The sequence below is a fragment of the Oncorhynchus kisutch genome, linkage group LG9 (assembly GCF_002021735.2).
Source record: "Oncorhynchus kisutch isolate 150728-3 linkage group LG9, Okis_V2, whole genome shotgun sequence".
Lineage (NCBI taxonomy): Eukaryota > Metazoa > Chordata > Actinopteri > Salmoniformes > Salmonidae > Oncorhynchus > Oncorhynchus kisutch.
Genome location: NC_034182.2, coordinates 39,811,922 through 39,833,536, shown reverse-complemented (window position 1 = coordinate 39,833,536; position 21,615 = coordinate 39,811,922). Strand labels below are relative to the sequence as shown.

The 21,615-nt window shown below is 42.2% G+C and overlaps 2 protein-coding genes across 3 annotated transcripts in view; one reads left to right on the top strand and one right to left on the bottom strand.

The window, feature by feature from the left end:
• rell1 (RELT like 1) overlaps nt 1–2,173 on the top strand; it is a 45,315-nt gene extending 43,142 nt beyond the window's left edge. For both annotated transcript variants that reach the window (XM_020491726.2, XM_020491725.2), the window contains exon 9: nt 60–2,173. The gene's annotated coding sequence lies outside the window, so the exon portion shown is untranslated. The remainder of the gene's footprint in view (nt 1–59) is intronic.
• Nucleotides 2,174–5,566: 3,393 nt separating this feature from the next.
• The window catches only part of zgc:194930 (uncharacterized), a 43,805-nt gene continuing 27,756 nt past the window's right edge, over nt 5,567–21,615 (bottom strand). Inside the window, exon 3 of the mRNA XM_031832574.1 lies at nt 5,567–9,286. Within this exon, the coding sequence (XP_031688434.1) occupies nt 8,461–9,286 (826 nt within the window). The 3' untranslated portion in view covers nt 5,567–8,460. The remainder of the gene's footprint in view (nt 9,287–21,615) is intronic.

Below are 21,615 nucleotides of genomic sequence, written 5' to 3'. Positions count from 1 at the left end.
CCTCCTTAAGTAACATGTTCCAAACTCCTTTTGATAAAACGTCCTCATTTCTTCTACAGAGCAGCGCATGGCTTCCTGAAGAGAGCCAAGGGGGGAAATATGATCATTTGCAACACTTTTTAAACCCAGAATCGGACCGTAGAGAAGCATCGGCGCGCGAAGAGCAGCAGAGGCGATCCAGGGGTAAATCCCTCCCTGTCCCTTCTCCTTTGATGGTTAGACGAGACAGCGGTGTTGATTGGTGAATTAGAGGATGAAGATGAGACCGGTTACTCTCTCTCTATCAAACTTGGCCCTCTGTCTCGGGCAGGGTAGCGGAAAGGGTGTCAGGTATGACGTGTTAGAAAGAGCCATTGTGCTGTTCATCAGACAGTGAGTCACTGGTAGTGCCACCCCCCCACACCCTCTCGTCACCAAAGATGTGGAAACCACCACCAAACGTTAATGATAGATTTTTTTTTTTTCCCCGATTCCGCTGCCAAGGAGGAAAACCACAAACGCTCACCTGACCAGGAAGTTGAGATTGCATTGGGGGTTGTGTGAGCCAAGAGCCAATAAACTGTGCAGTGTGTTGGCGCCAAATACACAATCTCTGCCTAGCCTTCACGTCCACTTCTGACCCCCTGGGCAAAGACGGGTTGAATCCAAGTTGTTTCCACCTCATTTAAACCCCCAGAATCTATCATGACGTTGAATCAACGTGAAAAACTAGTTGGATTTGCAAAAAGTCATCATCGTAAGGGAATGTCAACAAAAAAAACATTTAAAAAATCACCCAACTTTGAACCTAAATCCAGTGACATAGTGATTTTAATTTTTTTTACATTAGTTGACAACTCAACCAATAATAATGTTGACCTGACCGCTTCCAATTGGCTCATTTCCCCCCTCCTCTCCCCTGTAACTATTCCCCAGGTCGTTGCTGTAAATGAGGTGTTCTCAGGACTATCTAGTCCCCCCTCCTTCTAGAACTCCAATGGAGTACATTAACTAGGTTTATATGGTGAGGAGAAATTTCCTCATCACCTTTAAAAAAAAAAAAAAAAAGAAGAAGAATATTTTGGTTGTCACGGTGACATATGGACCCGTTTCTGATTCCACCCCCAATGAAACTACCTATTGACTCGTCTCTTCGCCAATACTACGTATGGTTTCTATTCAAAGGAGCTGAACAAATCCATTTTAAACTTCAGTAGGAGACCTTTAAAATGCACTTCTTTTTCTTGATCGATGCACAGACAGTCTTCGTCGGAAGAGCTATAGTAGCAGCTGTCTTGTGTGTCTCACTGAGTTTGAGTACGGTGGTATGTGGTGGGGATGTAGACTTCGTGTGAGAGACTTCTTTTTTGTGTGTGTGTGTGTTTATTTTTCAACGTGAATCATGAGGTAAAATGTTTTGTTTTCTATGGTGAATAAGTTGGTTGTTTTTTTTGTTTTTTGTCCAGGACTTAGATACATGGACATTACCTTTAGGAGAAAAAAAAGTATTTTTTAAAATCTAGAACAGGAGCTGAACCAAAATGATTATACAATGCAAAAAAATAAATATATATTTCTCAGTGAGGAGAAGTCTTGTGATCAAATGTGTTAAAATGTCATTTATACTGTAACAATTAATCTATTGACTCCCATTTGCCATGAAAAGTAAACACATGTCAGTCTGTTAAAACGGACAGTGTTTCAGATGAACCAAAGCCAAAACTATTTTCTGGGCGGGATTACTTTTTAAGCTTTCCATTCGTCAACGAGTAGAGGCCTACATTGAGCAAACCTGAACAACGTACAACGAACGGCACTCCAATCCAAATCTACCATCAGACATAAAACTAACGAAAAGGGTTTCAACCGTCTCAAAGTATTCCCTGTGAACGTCTCCTCTCCTCGCGGATGAAGGAAGAAGAGACCAATCCACTTTAGGCTTTTTGAGGAATGTCGGAACTTTTTTGGCGAATTTTAAAACTGGAATGGCTTTCATCTAAGAGCTTTAATATCAATTATTAAAATAAAAATGTTTTGAGGATTTTCTCTCTGTTTATGTGAAATAGGGATGTTTTGAGTGTCTGACCTATTCAGTATCATTCAATGTGTTTTTTTGTTATTTGCTCTCTCGTTTGCTTTGGAGACACTATCGTCTTATCACAACCTTTTTAAAACTGTTGTATGAAAATGTATTTAAAAAATACAGCAAACTGACTGAAAAAAAACAACATTTAATGTTGACACTTGACACTAATAAAAAAAAAAAATACTATAGAATTGAATGAGAATGTTTTTTAAGACGAGAGATATGTGTTTTTAAGTAATTTAAAAGGATTAAAACCCATCGTTGTGTTTTGAAGTCTTCTCTTCAGTCATCTTTTCTACTCTTCCTCATCCCCTCTATCACATTGTCTATTTTCAGTATTCAATAACCTGTCATTTCTCTTTCTCTCTCTCTCTCTCTCTCTCTCTCTCCATTTCCTGCCCTTGTTTACTTATCGCGGTTTGTTTTTAAGATGTTCTTTCCCTTTGTCTTGATGTCATAGTGTTGCCAGATGGAGGTGAAGAGATGTTCTTTCTTTCGGACATGTAACGGCTGATCAGGTGCTCCTGACTTTGTCAGTCACTATCAAATTCATTACCTACACACACACACACACACACTGTTTCCATGGAGTTTGTGTGACTGTTGTATCTGTCGTTTTTTGTTGTTGTTGAGAGAGTGGAACAATATCCGCAGGCGAGTTATTAGTTCTGTAACACTACTCCCCACACCACTACGCACCACACTACAGGACATGGGATAGCATCGAGAGGACCTTCAGCAAATATTGACTCTGGTCTTGTTTGCCCTCGCTCTTACCTTGGACAAACTGGTGACACCCATCTTTCTCTCTCTCGCTCTCTCTCTCTCTATATATATATATATATCTTTGTTCACATGATATATGATTACTGTACATAATGCAATAGAAATATTAAGAGGACACTTTAAATCAATAACCCGGATATCATCCCACTAGGACCGTCTCCTCTCTGCTTTACGGAGCCGGCTGCTCAGTGCTGCAGGGCTGTGTTCATAAGGTCACTACAGTACCAATGTGACTCATGTTGACATGCCATAGTGTATCATTAGTAACATTTAAACATTGGATTTATCAGTGGAGGCTGGTGGGAGGTACCATAGGAGGACGGGCTCATTGTATTGGCTGGAATGAAGTCTAATGTGGTTTCCATACAAACCTGTGTTTTGATACCGCTCCAGTCATTCAGTTCCAGCCAATAGACTGAGCCCGTTCTCCTATAGCTCCTCCCACCAGCCTCCACTGGTATTTATCTAGGACCCAAAGTCAGAGCTCAGCCTCTGTTTTTGAGTGTTAGCCAAGAGGAAGAAGCTGTCAGCCCCCGGGGGAAAACTTTAAACCTTGGTGAAACATTAAGTGAGCGTGGGCAGTAGGTCTGTCTATTCAATGATTAACACCTTGCTAAAGCTTTGTGACAACAGCAATGACCTTACAGTGGTTCACACTCACTGAGTAACCTCACCTGAGAGCTGAAGGCACCAAGTTATCTCACCTGAGAGCTCAAGGCTTGTTCCACACAGTACCTATAACCTCACCTGAGAGCTCAAGGCTTGTTCCACACAGTACCTATAACCTCACCTGAGAGCTGAAGGCACCAAGTAACCTCACCTGAGAGCTGAAGGCACCGAGTAACCTCACCTGAGAGCTCAAGGCTTGTTCCACACAGTGCCTAGTAACCTGACCTGAAGCCTTGTTCCATACTGCCTAGTAACCTGACCTGAAGCCCTGTTCCATACTGCCTAGTAACCTGACCTGAAGCCTTGTTCCATACTGCCTAGTAACCTCACCTGAGACCTGAAGCCTTGTTCCATACTGCCTAGTAACCTCACCTGAGACCTGAAGCCTTGTTCCATACTGCCTAGAAACCTCACCTGAGACCTGAAGCCTTGTTCCATACTGCCTAGTAACCTCACCTGAGAGCTCAAGCCTTGTTCCATACTGCCTAGTAACCTCACCTGAGACCTGAAGCCTTGTTCCATACTGCCTAGAAACCTCACCTGAGACCTGAAGCCTTGTTCCATACTGCCTAGTAACCTCACCTGAGACCTGAAGCCTTGTTCCATACTGCCTAATAACCTCACCTGAGACCGGAAGCCTTGTTCCATACTGCCTAGTAACCTCACCTGAGCGCTCAAGACTTGTTCCATACTGCCTAGTAACCTCACCTGAATCCTTGTTCCATACTGCCTATTAATCTCACCTGAGAGCTCAAGACTTGTTCCATACTGCCTAGTAACCTCACCTGAAGTCTTGTTCCATACTGCCTAGTAACCTCACCTGAGACCAGAAGCCTTGTTCCATACTGCCTAGTAACCTCACCTGAGACCGGAAGCCTTGTTCCACGCTCACTAAGCCTGCAGCACCTACATATCTGGGACCAGGCTAACATACCTCTGTACCCTATGACTCTCCTTTTCTATGAATCCCAAACATAGACACACACTTTTCATAGAATCGTAGTTGACAGGTTATGGGAACTCATTATACTGGGCTTATTTTGGGCACTGGGCAGTATTAACTGATTCTCTCCTCTAAGTGTGGTGTGAAACATTAACAGAATCTCTTACAAAAGAAACACTATTCCTGCTTCCCCGTGTGCTGTTCACACTACATCTCCCAGAGGGCAGTTCACTGGGGATGTCATGCAAGTCACATGGTTAGAGAAGTGTGACTCATCCTTTTAAATAGCTTCAATGTTAACAGTGGTCACTTTCTGGTAAAAACAAATTTCTCTCCCTAAACCAGGCCCTTCCTGGCCAATAGGCTACCTTTAGGGTAATTATTTAAATCAGTTCCCTCCTGACCAATAGACTACCTTTAGGGTAATTATTTAAATCAGTTCCCTCCTGGCCAATAGATTACCTTTAGGGTAATTATTTAAATCAGTTCCCTCCTGGCCAATAGACTACCTTTAGGGTAATTATTTAAATCAGTTCCCTCCTGGCCAATAGATTACCTTTAGGGTAATTATTTAAATCAGTTCCCTCCTGGCCAATAGACTACCTTTAGGGTAATTATTTAAATCAGTTCCCTCCTGGCCAATAGACTACTTTTTAGGGTAATTATTTAAATCAGTTCCCTCCTGGCTAATAGACTACCTTTTAGGATAATTATTTAAATCAGTTCCCTGCTGGCCAATAGACTACCTTTTAGGGTAATTATTTAAATCAGTTCGCTCCTGACCAATAGACTACCTTTTAGGGTAATTATTTAAATCAGTTCCCTCCTGGCCAATAGACTACCTTTTAGGGTAATTATTTAAATCAGTTCCCTCCTGGCCAATAGACTACCTTTTAGGGTAATTATTTAAGTTATGTGAGCTATCCCTTTACGTAACTTGATCGTAAGTATTGATCACATCACTCCAAACCCAAAAGCCTTGAGGAAAAATGTATTTGAAATGTGCACCCCATACCTTTTCTAACGCAATGTACACTGGGAACTAATGAAAACGCCAGACTGTCCGTCTAAGACTGTCATCATACATCATCGGTGCAAACAACTTATTTTCATGGTTATTTTATTTATGAGAATTTTACAGAAATCATACAATACATTTCTGACCCACTGTAGTCTGTGCTTCTTCACAAGGATACTGTGCTGTTCTGTTATATAATGGAAAATAGACCATCTACTGTACAGGTTTTGGGCAGACAAAGCGCCATTAACTCTTCAACATATAGATTTCTACCTGACCGTCAACCGCAGACGTCAGTGTTGAAACTGTAACCCTCTGTGTATTGTTAATATACACACACACACACACACATACACACACACACACACACACACACACACACACACACACACACACACACACACACACACACACCAAAAGTAGACCCCAAGACGGCTGAAGGGGTAGTAGTTCATTTAACCTGCTCTGTGACATCACAGACCATGAAACCCCCTACTGTCAGTCAGTCACTCACGCAGACAGGCAGTCAGTCAGTCAGTCACTCATAGTCAGTCAGTCACTCATAGTCAGTCAGTCAGCCAGTCACTCAGTCAGTTAGTCAATCACTCAGGGAGTCAGGCAGTCAGTCAGTCCCTCAGTCAGCCAGTCACTCAGTCAGTTTGTCAGTCACTCAGGCAGTCAGTCACTCACGCAGTCAGTCACTCAGGCAGTTAGTCACTCAGTCAGGCAGTCAGTCAGTCACTCAGGCAGTTAGTCACTCAGACAGTCAGGCAGTCAGTAGTAAGATTAACTGTGAGCTGTTATTACATCATGTAACCTCTCTGGGAGAGTTTAGTAGCTGAGTCAGACGGGCACATTTAGGTTTTCCTTCTAATAAAACAAGCAAGTTTACACCTCAAACAGCAGATCAGATGGTAACCTCTGTTTGAGCAGTCACTTTAGGGCACCGTGAGAAAGAGGTTGTTATTGTGAAGGAGTTGACATGGAGATATTAAGAGGAAGGCCACTGTTATATGTTAAAGTAGAAGCAACACTTTATTACCACAGAAACAGATGCCCCCCCCCCAAAAAAAACTAAACAAAACCGTGTCTTTACGGCGAGAGGGATGGTGTGTGATTAACCGGAGACAAACTCTTAGTAGAGAAAAGGAGATGGGAGAGATAATGTGGCTACAAAAAGAAACATCACAAGATGGGGATATTTCTGTGTCTCCTCTCCAACTGCGAGGGGAGGTTGGGAGAGACACACTAATAGCTATCATGTGGTGAGCCAAAGTTAGCATGTTCACCGCCTTAGCCCGGGTGTAATCAGGTGTTTGTAAGTCCCTGGCGTCTCCTTTTGGCCTGAGTAACGCCCCAAGGGCCGTAGTTAGGCCTGGTCCCAGGGTTCTGGTGGCAAGGAATATCAGAGGGCTGTCAGAGAAACATTTCAGCTACGATCTCCTAAACACACTTAGATCTCAGAGGAATAACACACACACACACCAAGGCTACACAGGTGTTAACAGAGTGGGGGTTTTGTATTTGTTGCACATCCTTGAGAGAGATGGAGCGATTGAATCTGGTAGAAAGAGACTGGAAAAAAGGAACGAGTTTGAGAAAAGGGAGGGGGATGTGTACAAGAGGAATATCGAGATTAGTGAGCGACCAGAGAAACATGGCCAATTATTTTTTTTAATCTTTTTTTATATTGTGCCCCTGAAAACATCTGTGCTTCGATTTAAAAAATAATTTAAGGCTTCTTGACAGTACATAGCAAATTAAACTTCTAAATGCATTTTATGTACATATACATTTGAATAGAAATGATTTTGGCAAAGAAACAAAGACTTTAAAAGGACAGTTCCGATAAATAAAAAATAAATCAATATAATTCTCCTTCACTGAAACAAAGACCCATCACAAATGTGGAAGGTTTGCATTCGAGTGAATACGGGATACGGGATACGGGATACGGATACAGAGATGCTACGTATATCTGTGACATTTATATACCTACTTCCTGTCGTAAGGTGTCATGAGGTCAGCCCAGTATGCTCCACAATGGGAGGTTGTAAAGTGAACCGACTACCTCTCTCTCTATGGTCTTTAACATGTCTGCTCTCCTCTCCAAAGTTTGGGAAATGTCTCGGACATAGCTAAACAGACTGGTACCCAGGCTAACATTCCACTCCTTGCACTATGCGTCATTGCGAAAGGAGTGGAATCTTAGCTAAACAAGCTCTCCCTCTGACATGTATTGAACTAGAAAGGTCTGGGCCAACCAGTCATTATATAAATAACATCGTAAAACAGGTAAACAACAACAACATGGATATGATACACCAATAGGTAGCTGGAGATGGCCTGTCAGTGTGTTTATATAATGAAGCACAGCAAAGCTCCCTGAAGACAAACAAAGCCATGGCAAGTACTGAGTGCCCACTGAATTTTATCGGACAGAATATAGAGATACAAGTTCTAGAAGCTGTGCAGAGCGGCATTTTATAGGACAGAATATAGAGATAGAAGTTCTAGAAGCAGTGCAGAGCTGCATTTTATAGGACATAATATAGAGATAGAAGTTCTAGAAGCTGTGCAGAGCGGCATTTTATAGGACAGAATATAGAGATAGAAGTTCTAGAAGCTGTGCAGAGCGGCATTTTATAGGACAGAATATAGAGATAGAAGTTCTAGAAGCTGCGCAGAGCTGCATTTTATAGGACAGAATATAGAGATACAAGTTCTAGAAATGTAGATTGTACAGCTGAAGACCAGGAAGTTTAATATGTACCATATATTGGGGATTAGGACGCGGGGAATATTCACAGTCGAGCGCCAAGAGTCTTCTCTCCTTCTCCTGAGAGTGCAGACAACATTGATATACCCATGTGACATGTTAAAAGATACATCAGAATCTCCTCATTCGGCCCCATCAGATACTGAAGCTGAATAGATGTTAGATTGTGTTTTTTGGACCTATTAAGAGGTTTTTGACAGTTAGTCCTCCCCGGCAGTCGCTGCCTCTAGAGCAGCCAGAGCTTCTGCCACCATAGAGTCTGTGACGCTCTGCACGTCATCGTCTTCCCCTTCCTTCCCCTCATCCTCGCTCTTCTTCACTGAGATCCCGATCCCATTCTCTATGGTAGTGGCGTCCGGCGCCCCCCTATCGTCGTTTGTGTCTGCCGAGGACAGGCTAGTCGTACTGGTTTGAATGTCCACAGACAGGACACTCTGCTCATCTCCCGTGTCGCCCAGGTACTCCGGCGTGCCCCCCACCCCCTCGTCCAGCTCGTCCACTGATGAGGTGTTGCACCCCACCCCATACCTGTCCCCGATGGAGGGGTCTGAGAAGTTCCGGACCATCCTAATCTTGTCTGGGTGAGAGTCAGTGTCACCTGAGTGGGTCAGATTGAGAGTAAGATCCAGGGAGGGTGTGTTGGGATAGACTCGGACTAGATTGAGGCCCTTGGATGGATCTCGTCTTGGCACCTGGCCCTCTGGATGGAGGATATATAGATCTCCACCACCCTCTCCCACATGAGGCTTGGCTGCCAGCCCCGTGCCCAACTCCCTCTCTGGATTGGTGGGCACGGCGTGGAGCTTGTTGATGTGGTTGTTGTCGATCTCCAGCTTGAGGCTTCCGCCACCTCCTCTTTCGGTGTACTTGTTGCTGAAGCCCAGGTTGTGGAAGCCCTGGTTCTGCTTGATGTTGAACTGGTTCCCGCTGTCTCCTGGTAGGTGGTGGGACTGGTAGAGGGAGCTCTCAGCCGGGTCCCTCTTCCGGCCGTGGACGTCCACCTGAGCGGTCGGATCGTAGATGTAACTGAGAGAGGGAGGAAAGGAAGAAATAAAGATAGATATATATATATATATGAGAGAGAGAGAGAGAATTAGATAAAGACAAACAAATAGATGCTAATCAGTAGTTCACATTTATTCACAAATCTATAAAAAAGTAGTCTCTGTGATCTATAAAACAGTAGTCTCTGTGATCTATAAAACAGTAGTCTCTGTGTTCTATAAAACAGTAGTCTCTGTGTTCTATAAAACAGTAGTCTCTGTGGTCTATAAAACAGTAGTCTCTGTGATCTATAAAACAGTAGTCTCTGTGATCTATAAAACAGTAGTCTCTGTGTTCTATAAAACGGTAGTCTCTGTGTTCTATAAAACAGTAGTCTCTGTGTTCTATAAAACAGTGGTCTCTGTGTTCTATAAAACAGTGGTCTCTGTGTTCTATAAAACAGTAGTCTCTGTGTTCTATAAAACAGTAGTCTCTGTGTTCTATAAAACAGTAGTCTCTGTGTTCTATAAAACAGTAGTCTCTGTGATCTATAAAACAGTGGTCTCTGTGATCTATAAAACAGTAGTCTCTGTGATCTATAAAACAGTAGTCTCTGTGTTCTATAAAACAGTAGTCTCTGTGTTCTATAAAACAGTCTCTGTGTTCTATAAAACAGTAGTCTCTGTGTTCTATAAAACAGTCTCTGTGTTCTATAAAACAGTTGTCTCTGTGTTCTATAAAACAGTAGTCTCTGTGATCTATAAAACAGTAGTCTCTGTGTTCTATAAAACAGTAGTCTCTGTGTTCTATAAAACAGTCTCTGTGTTCTATAAAACAGTAGTCTCTGTGTTCTATAAAACAGTCTCTGTGTTCTATAAAACAGTAGTCTCTGTTCTATAAAACAGTAGTCTCTGTGATCTATAAAACAGTAGTCTCTGTGTTCTATAAAACAGTCTCTGTGTTCTATAAAACAGTAGTCTCTGTGTTCTATAAAACAGTAGTCTCTGTGATCTATAAAACAGTGGTCTCTGTGTTCTATAAAACAGTAGTCTCTGTGTTCTATAAAACAGTAGTCTCTGTGATCTATAAAACAGTAGTCTCTGTGTTCTATAAAACAGTAGTCTCTGTGTTCTATAAAACAGTAGTCTCTGTGTTCTATAAAACAGTAGTCTCTGTGTTCTATAAAACAGTAGTCTCTGTGATCTATAAAACAGTAGTCTCTGTGTTCTATAAAACAGTGGTCTCTGTGATCTATAAAACAGTATCTGTGTTCTATAAAACAGTCTCTGTGTTCTATAAAACAGTAGTCTCTGTGATCTATAAAACAGTAGTCTCTGTGTTCTATAAAACAGTCTCTGTGTTCTATAAAACAGTAGTCTCTGTGTTCTATAAAACAGTAGTCTCTGTGATCTATAAAACAGTAGTCTCTGTGTTCTATAAAACAGTAGTCTCTGTGTTCTATAAAACAGTAGTCTCTGTGTTCTATAAAACAGTAGTCTCTGTGTTCTATAAAACAGTAGTCTCTGTGTTCTATAAAACAGTCTGTGTTCTATAAAATTAGTGGTCTCTGTGATCTATAAAACAGTAGTCTCTGTGTTCTATAAAACTGTAGTCTCTGTGTTCTATAAAACAGTCTGTGTTCTATAAAATTAGTGGTCTCTGTGATCTATAAAACAGTGGTCTCTGTGTTCTATAAAACAGTAGTCTCTGTGTTCTATAAAACAGTAGTCTCTGTGTTCTATAAAACAGTAGTCTCTGTGATCTATAAAACAGTAGTCTCTGTGTTCTATAAAACAGTAGTCTCTGTGATCTATAAAACAGTAGTCTCCGTGTTCTATAAAACAGTAGTCTCTGTGATCTATAAAACAGTAGTCTCTGTGTTCTATAAAACAGTAGTCTCTGTGATCTATAAAACAGTAGTCTCCGTGTTCTATAAAACAGTAGTCTCTGTGATCTATAAAACAGTAGTCTCTGTGTTCTATAAAACAGTAGTCTCTGTGTTCTATAAAACAGTAGTCTCTGTGTTCTATAAAACAGTAGTCTCTGTGATCTATAAAACAGTATCTGTGTTCTATAAAACAGTCTCTGTGTTCTATAAAACAGTAGTCTCTGTATTCTATAAAACAGTCTCCGTGTTCTATAAAACAGTAGTATCTGTGTTCTATAAAACAGTAGTATCTGTGTTCTATAAAACAGTATCTGTGTTCTATAAAACAGTATCTGTGTTCTATAAAACAGTATCTGTGTTCTATAAAACAGTCTGTGTTCTATAAAACAGTGGTCTCTGTGTTCTATAAAACAGTAGTCTCTGTTCTATAAAACAGTAGTCTCTGTGATCTATAAAACAGTCTGTGTTCTATAAAACAGTGATCTCTGTGATCTATAAAACAGTAGTCTCTGTTCTATAAAACAGTAGTCTCTGTGTTCTATAAAACAGTAGTCTCTGTGATCTATAAAACAGTAGTCTCTGTGTTCTATAAAACAGTAGTCTCTGTGTTCTATAAAACAGTAGTCTCTGTGTTCTATAAAACAGTAGTCTCTGTGTTCTATAAAACAGTAGTCTCTGTGTTCTATAAAACAGTAGTCTCTGTGTTCTATAAAACAGTAGTCTCTGTGTTCTATAAAACAGTAGTCTCTGTGTTCTATAAAACAGTAGTCTCTGTGATCTATAAAACAGTCTGTGTTCTATAAAACAGTGATCTCTGTGATCTATAAAACAGTAGTCTCTGTGTTCTATAAAACAGTAGTCTCTGTGTTCTATAAAACAGTAGTCTCTGTGTTCTATAAAACAGTAGTCTCTGTGTTCTATAAAACAGTAGTCTCTGTGTTCTATAAAACAGTAGTCTCTGTGTTCTATAAAACAGTAGTCTCTGTGTTCTATAAAACAGTAGTCTCTGTGTTCTATAAAACAGTAGTCTCTGTGTTCTATAAAACAGTAGTCTCTGTGATCTATAAAACAGTCTGTGTTCTATAAAACAGTGATCTCTGTGATCTATAAAACAGTAGTCTCTGTGTTCTATAAAACAGTAGTCTCTGTGTTCTATAAAACAGTAGTCTCTGTGATCTATAAAACAGTCTGTGTTCTATAAAACAGTGATCTCTGTGATCTATAAAACAGTAGTCTCTGTGTTCTATAAAACAGTAGTCTCTGTGTTCTATAAAACAGTAGTCTCTGTGTTCTATAAAACAGTAGTCTCTGTGTTCTATAAAACAGTAGTCTCTGTGTTCTATAAAACACTAGTCTCTGTGATCTATAAAACAGTATCTGTGTTCTATAAAACAGTCTCTGTGTTCTATAAAACAGTCTCTGTGTTCTATAAAACAGTAGTCTCTGTGTTCTATAAAACAGTCTCCGTGTTCTATAAAACAGTAGTATCTGTGTTCTATAAAACAGTAGTATCTGTGTTCTATAAAACAGTATCTGTGTTCTATAAAACAGTATCTGTGTTCTATAAAACAGTATCTGTGTTCTATAAAACAGTCTGTGTTCTATAAAACAGTGGTCTCTGTGTTCTATAAAACAGTAGTCTCTGTTCTATAAAACAGTAGTCTCTGTGATCTATAAAACAGTCTGTGTTCTATAAAACAGTGATCTCTGTGATCTATAAAACAGTAGTCTCTGTGTTCTATAAAACAGTAGTCTCTGTGTTCTATAAAACAGTAGTCTCTGTGTTCTATAAAACAGTAGTCTCTGTGTTCTATAAAACAGTAGTCTCTGTGTTCTATAAAACAGTAGTCTCTGTGTTCTATAAAACAGTAGTCTCTGTGTTCTATAAAACAGTAGTCTCTGTGTTCTATAAAACAGTAGTCTCTGTGTTCTATAAAACAGTAGTCTCTGTGTTCTATAAAACAGTAGTCTCTGTGTTCTATAAAACAGTAGTCTCTGTGTTCTATAAAACATTAGTCTCTGTGATCTATAAAACAGTAGTCTCTGTGTTCTATAAAACAGTAGTCTCTGTGTTCTATAAAACAGTAGTCTCTGTGTTCTATAAAACAGTAAGTCTCTGTGTTCTATAAAACAGTAGTCTCTGTGTTTTATAAAACAGTAGTCTCTGTGTTCTATAAAACAGTAGTCTCTGTGATCTATAAAACAGTAGTCTCTGTGTTCTATAAAACAGTAGTCTCTGTGTTCTATAAAACAGTAGTCGCTGTGATCTATAAAACAGTAGTCTCTGTGTTCTATAAAACAGTAGTCTCTGTGATCTATAAAACAGTAGTCTCTGTGTTCTATAAAACAGTAGTCTCTGTGTTCTATAAAACAGTAAGTCTCTGTGTTCTATAAAACAGTAGTCTCTGTGTTTTATAAAACAGTAGTCTCTGTGTTCTATAAAACAGTAGTCTCTGTGATCTATAAAACAGTAGTCTCTGTGTTCTATAAAACAGTAGTCTCTGTGTTCTATAAAACAGTAGTCTCTGTGTTCTATAAAACAGTAGTCTCTGTGTTCTATAAAACAGTAGTCTCTGTGTTCTATAAAACAGTAGTCTCTGTGTTCTATAAAACAGTAGTCTCTGTGTTCTATAAAACATTAGTCTCTGTGATCTATAAAACAGTAGTCTCTGTGTTCTATAAAACAGTAGTCTCTGTGTTCTATAAAACAGTAGTCTCTGTGTTCTATAAAACAGTAAGTCTCTGTGTTCTATAAAACAGTAGTCTCTGTGTTTTATAAAACAGTAGTCTCTGTGTTCTATAAAACAGTAGTCTCTGTGTTCTATAAAACAGTAGTCGCTGTGATCTATAAAACAGTAGTCTCTGTGTTCTATAAAACAGTAGTCTCTGTGATCTATAAAACAGTAGTCTCTGTGTTCTATAAAACAGTAGTCTCTGTGTTCTATAAAACAGTAAGTCTCTGTGTTCTATAAAACAGTAGTCTCTGTGTTTTATAAAACAGTAGTCTCTGTGTTCTATAAAACAGTAGTCTCTGTGATCTATAAAACAGTAGTCTCTGTGTTCTATAAAACAGTAGTCTCTGTGTTCTATAAAACAGTAGTCTCTGTGTTCTATAAAACAGTAGTCTCTGTGTTCTATAAAACAGTAGTCTCTGTGTTCTATAAAACAGTAGTCTCTGTGTTCTATAAAACAGTAGTCTCTGTGTTCTATAAAACATTAGTCTCTGTGATCTATAAAACAGTAGTCTCTGTGTTCTATAAAACAGTAGTCTCTGTGTTCTATAAAACAGTAGTCTCTGTGTTCTATAAAACAGTAAGTCTCTGTGTTCTATAAAACAGTAGTCTCTGTGTTTTATAAAACAGTAGTCTCTGTGTTCTATAAAACAGTAGTCTCTGTGATCTATAAAACAGTAGTCTCTGTGATCTATAAAACAGTAGTCTCTGTGTTCTATAAAACAGTAGTCTCTGTGATCTATAAAACAGTAATCTCTGTGATCTATAAAACAGTAGTCTCTGTGTTCTATAAAACAGTAGTCTCTGTGTTCTATAAAACAGTAGTCTCTGTGTTCTATAAAACAGTAGTCTCTGTGTTCTATAAAACAGTAGTCTCTGTGTTCTATAAAACAGTAGTCTCTGTGTTCTATAAAACAGTAGTCTCTGTGTTCTATAAAACAGTAGTCTCTGTGTTCTATAAAACAGTAGTCTCTGTGTTCTATAAAACAGTAGTCTCTGTGTTCTATAAAACAGTCTGTGTTCTATAAAATTAGTGGTCTCTGTGTTTTCACAGACTATTTACATTGATGGACACAGCAGGCTCTGGGTGTCACCTGATTTCACACACACACACACACACACACACACACACACACACACACACACACACACACACACACACACACACACACACACACACACACACACACACACACACACACACACACACACACACACACACACACACACACACACACACACACACACACACACACACACACACACACACACACACACACACACACACACACACACCTTTTGGATTTGGTCAAGATTATATTTGCATGAGTAACATCAACAACAGGATCTGTGAAGAAGGATACCAGTGGTTTGAGAGAACTCATACAGAGCAGGGGGAGCTGGTGCAGGGGGAGCTGATGCAGGGGGAGCTGATGCAGGGGGAGCTGATGCAGGGGGAGCTGATGCAGGGGGAGCTGGTGCAGGGGGAGCTGATGCAGGGGGAGCTGATGCAGGGGGAGCTGATGCAGGGGGAGCTGATGCAGGGGGAGCTGGTGCAGGGGAGCTGATGCAGGGGGAGCTGATGCAGGGGGAGCTGATGCAGGGGGAGCTGATGCGGAGGGAGCTGATGCAGGGGGAGCTGATGCAGGGGGAGCTGATGCATGGGGAGCTGATGCAGGGGGAGCTGATGTGGAGGGAGCTGATGCGGCGGTATCCCTGACTGAGTGTCCTTTCCAAAATATCAGCGAAATAGAGGGAGAGAGATGAAAACAGGCCCAACCCCCACTCTTACACGAGCCAAACCACACGACCGACAACATTGGACTCTTTATGGAACACAAAGCCTTCACTATCTCATCCTGAAATATCCAAAGCCTGAGGAAATCTGCCTTTGGCCTAAAGAGCAGGAACCTGGACTTCACCAAATAAATCTCAAATAAAACATTGTCATCCTACAAGAAACATGGTATAGAGGAGACGGACCTACTGGTTGCCCTCCAGGCTACAGAGAGCTGGTAGTCCCATCAACCAAACTACTAGGTGTGAAACAGGGAAGAGACTCAGGGGGTATGCTAATTTGATATAGAGCAGACCTAATCCACTCTATTAAATTAGTCAAAACAGGAACATTTTACATTTGGCTAGAAATTCAAAAGGAAATGATCTCAACAGAGAAAAATGTCCTCCTGTGTGCTACCTATATCCCCCCACTAGAATCCCCATACTTTAATGAAGACAGCTTCTCCATCCTGGAGGGGGAAATCAATCATTTCCAGGCCCAGGGACATGTACTAGTCTGTGGCGACCTAAATAATAGACCTGGACAAGAACCTGACACCCTCAGCACACAGGGGGACAAACATCTGCCTGGTGGTGACAGCATTCCCTCCCCCATATGCCACCCTAGACACAACTAGGACAACATTACCAAAAAAACAGGTCACAACTCCGGAAGCGCTGTCACACGCTGGGTATGTACATAGTTAATGGTAGGGTTCAAGAGGACTCCTAGGGTAGGTACACCTATAGCTCATCTCTTGGCAGTAGTAGTGTAGATTACTTTATGACCTCTGACCTCAACCCAGAGTCTCTCAGAGCGTTCACAGTCAGCCCACTGACACCTCTATCAGACCACAGCAAAATCACACTCTACTTGAACAGAGCAATACGGACCACTGTGACTGACCCAAACTTAAGGAAAGCTTTGACTATGTACAGACTCAGTGAGCATAGCCTTGCTATTGAGACAGGCTGTCGTAGGCAGACATGGCTCTCAAGAGAAGACAGGCTATGTGCTCACTGCCCACAAAATGAGGTGGAAACTGAGCTGCACTTCCTAACCTCCTGCCCAATGTATGACCATATTAGAGAGACATATTTCCCTCAGATTACACAGATCCACAAAGAATTTTAAAACAAACCCGATTTTGATAAACTCCCATATCTACTGGGTGAAATACCACAGTGTGACATCACAGCAGCAATATTTGTGACCTGTTGCCACAAGAAAAGGGCAACCAGTGAAGAACAAACACCATAGTAAATACAACCCATATTTATGCTTATTTATTTTCCCCTTTGTACTTTAACTAGGATTCCATCAAGACCACAGGACTTTTTGGGTTGGAGGGTTTGTATGTAATTTGTCAAGTAGTTCATTCGATGTAATTGGAGAATCCAGTGGGTTCTGGTTGTCTTTAATAGTTGATTCTAAGATTCTAAGATTAGTAGACCATGTATATGTCTTTGCTGTTTGTTCTTTGTTATAGAGACAAAAAGATTGGAGAAGTGGTCTATCCATACATCTCTGTTTTGGAACTCTTTGTGTTGTTGTTTGTTTAGTGTGTTCCAAATTTCCCAGAAGTGGTTAGATTCTATGAATTCTTCAATTACAATCTCTCTCTCTCTCTCTCTCTCTCCCTCTCTCCATGCCTCTCTCCTGAAAGTTACACATAGTCAGAATGTTACTGGTCCCTCCCTCTCTCCATGCCTCTCTCTCTCCATCTCTCCATGCTTCTCTCTCTCCATGCCTCTCTCTCTCCATCTCTCCATGCCTCTCTCTCTCTCCATGCCTCTCTCTCTCCCTCTCTCCATGCCTCTCTCTCTCCATGCCTCTCTCTCTCCATCTCTCCATGCCTCTCTCTCTCTCCATGCCTCTCTCTCTCCATCTCTCCATGCCTCTCTCTCTCTCCATGCCTCTCTCTCTCCCTCTCTCCATGCCTCTCTCTCTCCATGCCTCTCTCTCTCCCTCTCTCCATGCTTCTCTCTCTCCATGCCTCTCTCTCTCCATCTCTCCATGCCTCTCTCTCTCTCCATGCCTCTCTCTCTCCCTCTCTCCATGCCTCTCTCTCTCCATTTCTCCATGCCTCTCTCTCTCCATCTCTCCATGCCTCTCTCTCTCCATCTCTCCATGCCTCTCTCTCTCCATGCCTCTCTCTCTCCCTCTCTCCATGCCTCTCTCTCTCCCATTTCAATTCAATTCAAGGGGTTTATTGGCATGGGAAACATGTGTTAACATTGCCAAAGCAAGTGAGGTAGATAATCTACAAAAGTGAAATAAACAATCAAAATTAACAGTAAACATTACACATACAGAAGTTTCAAAACAATAAAGACATTACAAATGTCATATTATATATATATATTTGTAACAATGTACAAATGGGTAAAGTACACAAGGGAAAATAAATAAATAAATAAGCATAAATATGGGTTGTATTTATATGGGTGTATTTACAATGGTGTTTATTCGTCACACTGTGGACTTTCACCCAGTAGATATGGGAGTTTATCCAAATTGGGTTTGTTTTCGAATTCTTTGTAGATCTGTGTAATCTGAGGGAAATATGTCTCTCTAATATGGTCATACATTGGGCAGGAGGTTAGGAAGTGCAGCTCAGTTTCCACCTCATTTTGTGGGCAGTGTGCACATAGCCTGTCTTCTCTTGAGAGCCAGGTCTGCCTACGGCGGCCTTTCTCAATTAGCAAGGCTATGCTCACTGAGTCTGTACATAGTCAAAGCTTTCCTTAAGTTTGGATCAGACACAGTGGTCAGGGATTCTGAAACACATGTTTCCCGGCCTAATTCTGCTCTGCGTGCATTATTTGGTGTTCTTCCAGCTTTGTGGAAGTTACCTGTGGCGCTGATGTTTACGCCAAGGTATGTATAGTTTTTTCTGTGCTGTAGGGCAGCAGTGTCTAGATGGAATTTGTATTTGTGGTCCTGGCGACTGGACCTTTTTTGGAACACCATTATTTTTGGTCTTACTCAGATTTACTGTCAAGGCCCAGGTCTGACAGAATCTGTGCAGAAGATCTAGGTGTTACTGTAGACCCTCCTTGGTTGGTGACAGAAGCACCAGATCATCAGCAAATAGTAGACATTTGACTTCAGATTCTAGCAGGGGGAGGCCGGCTGCTGCAGACTGTTCTAGTGCCCCGCGCCAATTCATTGATATATATGTTGAAGAGGGTGGGGCTTAAGCTGCATCCCTGTCTCACCCCACGGCCCTGTGGGAAGGGATTTGTGTGTTTTTTGCCAATTTTAACTGCACACTTGTTGTTTGTGTACATGGATTTTATAATGTTGGATGTTTTACCTCCAACACCACTTTCCATCAGTTTGTATAGCAGACCCTCATGCCAAATTGAGTCGAAGGCTTTTTTTAAATCAACAAAGCATGAGAATACTTTTCCTTTGTTTTGGTTTGTTTGGTTGTCAATTAGGGTGTGCAGGGTGAATACATGGTCTGTTGTACTGTAATTTGGTAAAAAGCCCATTTGACATTTGCTCAGTAAATTGTTTTCATTGAGGAAATGTACGAGTCTGCTGTTAATGATAATGCAGAGGATTTTCCCAAGGTTACTGTTAACGCATAGTTATTGGGGTCAAATTTGTCTCCACTTTTGTGGATTGGGGTCTCTCCCTCTCTACTGAAAGTTATACATAGTCAGAATGTTACTGGTCCCTCTCTCCATGCCTCTCTCTCTCTCTCTCTCTCTCTTTCTCTCTCTCTCTCTCTCTCTCTCTCCCTCTCTCCTGAAAGTTACACATAGTCAGAATGTTACTGGTCCCTCTCTCTCTCTCCCTATCTCCATGTCTCTCTCCCTCCCTCTCTCCATGCCTCTCTCCCTCCCTCCCTCTCTCCCACCCTCTCTCCATGCCTCTCTCCCTCCCTCTCTCCCGCCCTCCCTCCCTCTCTCCATGCCTCTCTCCCTCCCTCCATGCCTCTCTCCCTCCCTCCATGCCTCTCTCCTCACAGTTGTACGCTGAGAAAATGAAGGTTTTCCATTTTGTCTTTCCCCTAAGTTTCATCTACTGCTGTTTGCCCGAGGTGAAACTTCAGGTTTATTTTTTAGAAAGCAAGACGGAATCTGTTCACAAAAATGAACAACTATGGGGTGTTAGTTGGAAATACCAGAACTTACGTAGAATAAAATGAACAACTATGCGGTGTTAGTTGGAAATACCAGAACTCACGTAGAAAAAAGTATTGCCAGAAGAAAGAAAAGAACAGAGATCAAGGCAAATACTGTTCTTAACAAAACGCTGAGACAAAGTGGTAGAAGTCTTTATCCTTTTGTAAATAGAGAAAACAGAAGCCCTATAATTCCCTATTCTGATTAATGTAGTATTTCCTTTCTAAGAAGGAATTGGATCTCATTGGAATTGCCTAGGCAGGGGGGGAGAGAGAGGCAGGGGGGGAGAGAGAGGGGCAGGGGGGGGAGAGAGAGAGGCAGGGGGGGAGAGAGAGAGGCAGGGGGGGAGAGAGAGGCAGGGGGGGAGAGAGAGAGGCAGGGGGGGAGAGAGAGAGGCAGGGGGGGAGAGAGAGAGAGGCAGGGGGGGAGAGAGAGAGGCAGGGGGGGAGAGAGAGAGGCAGGGGGGAGAGAGAGAGGCAGGGGGGGAGAGAGAGAGGCAGGGGGGAGAGAGAGAGGCAGGGGGGGAGAGAGAGAGGCAGGGGGGGAGAGAGAGAGGCAGGGGGGGGGAGAGAGAGGCAGGGGGGGAGAGAGAGGGGCAGGGGGGGAGAGAGAGAGGCAGGAGGGAGAGAGAGAGGCAGGGGGGGAGAGAGAGAGGCAGGGGGGGGGGGAGAGAGGCAGGGGGGGAGAGAGAGAGGCAGGGGGGGAGAGAGAGAGGCAGGGGGGGAGAGAGAGAGGCAGTGGGGAGAGAGAGAGGCAGGGGGGGAGAGAGAGGCAGGGGGGGAGAGAGAGAGGCAGGGGGGAGAGAGAGAGGCAGAGGGGGAGAGAGAGAGGCAGGGGGGGAGAGAGAGAGAGAGAGAGGCAGGGGGGGAGAGAGAGAGGATGTGGATTTTCAGCTTGGGTCACGGATGGATGGCTGTGTTGTAAATTGGCTGATTGGGGGAACATGGCGAAGCTAACTAGAAAAGACAACACGACAACACATAGAATACCACTTCAACACAAAGTGCCAGTCTAGTGCTGAAGAGGAACTGCAGGGAGTAGAGGCAATACGTTTCAACACATAGAATACCACTTCAACACAAAGTGCCAGTCTAGTGCTGAAGAGGAACTGCAGGGAGGCAATTCGTTTCTCAAAAACAAAAAGAAGGCAAAAAATGGCAGTATGAACTATACACATTTATTTATTTATTCTTTGTTTACACTTTGTGATGTCTGTCTGCAGCGCCAGCAAGTTGTTGTTTTTAAAAAGCGTGTGTGTCAAAGTGTTTCAGCAAGAAAAGGTAACTTATGTTATTGTCCTGACCTTAGTGTCACGCCCTGACCTTAGTGTCACGCCCTGACCTTAGTGTCACGCCCTGACCTTAGTGTCACGCCCTGACCTTAGTGTCACGCCCTGACCTTAGTGTCACGCCCTGACCTTAGTGTCACGCCCTGACCTTAGTGTCACGCCCTGACCTTAGTGTCACGCCCTGACCTTAGTGTCCCGCCCTGACCTTAGTGTCACGCCCTGACCTTAGTGCCACGCCCTGACCTTAGTGCCACGCCCTGACCTTAGTGTCACGCCCTGACCTTAGTGTCACGCCCTGACCTTAGTGTCACGCCCTGACCTTAGTGTCACGCCCTGACCTTAGTGTCACGCCCTGACCTTAGTGTTACGCCCTGACCTTAGTGTTACGCCCTGACCTTAGAGTTACGCCCTGACCTTAGGGTGTGATTTGGCTGGGCATTCTAGTTTTTCTATTTCTTTGTTGGCCGAGTATGGTTCCCAATCAGAGGCAGCTGTCTATCGTTGTCTCTGATTGGGGATCATACTTAGGCAGCCCTTTTTCCCA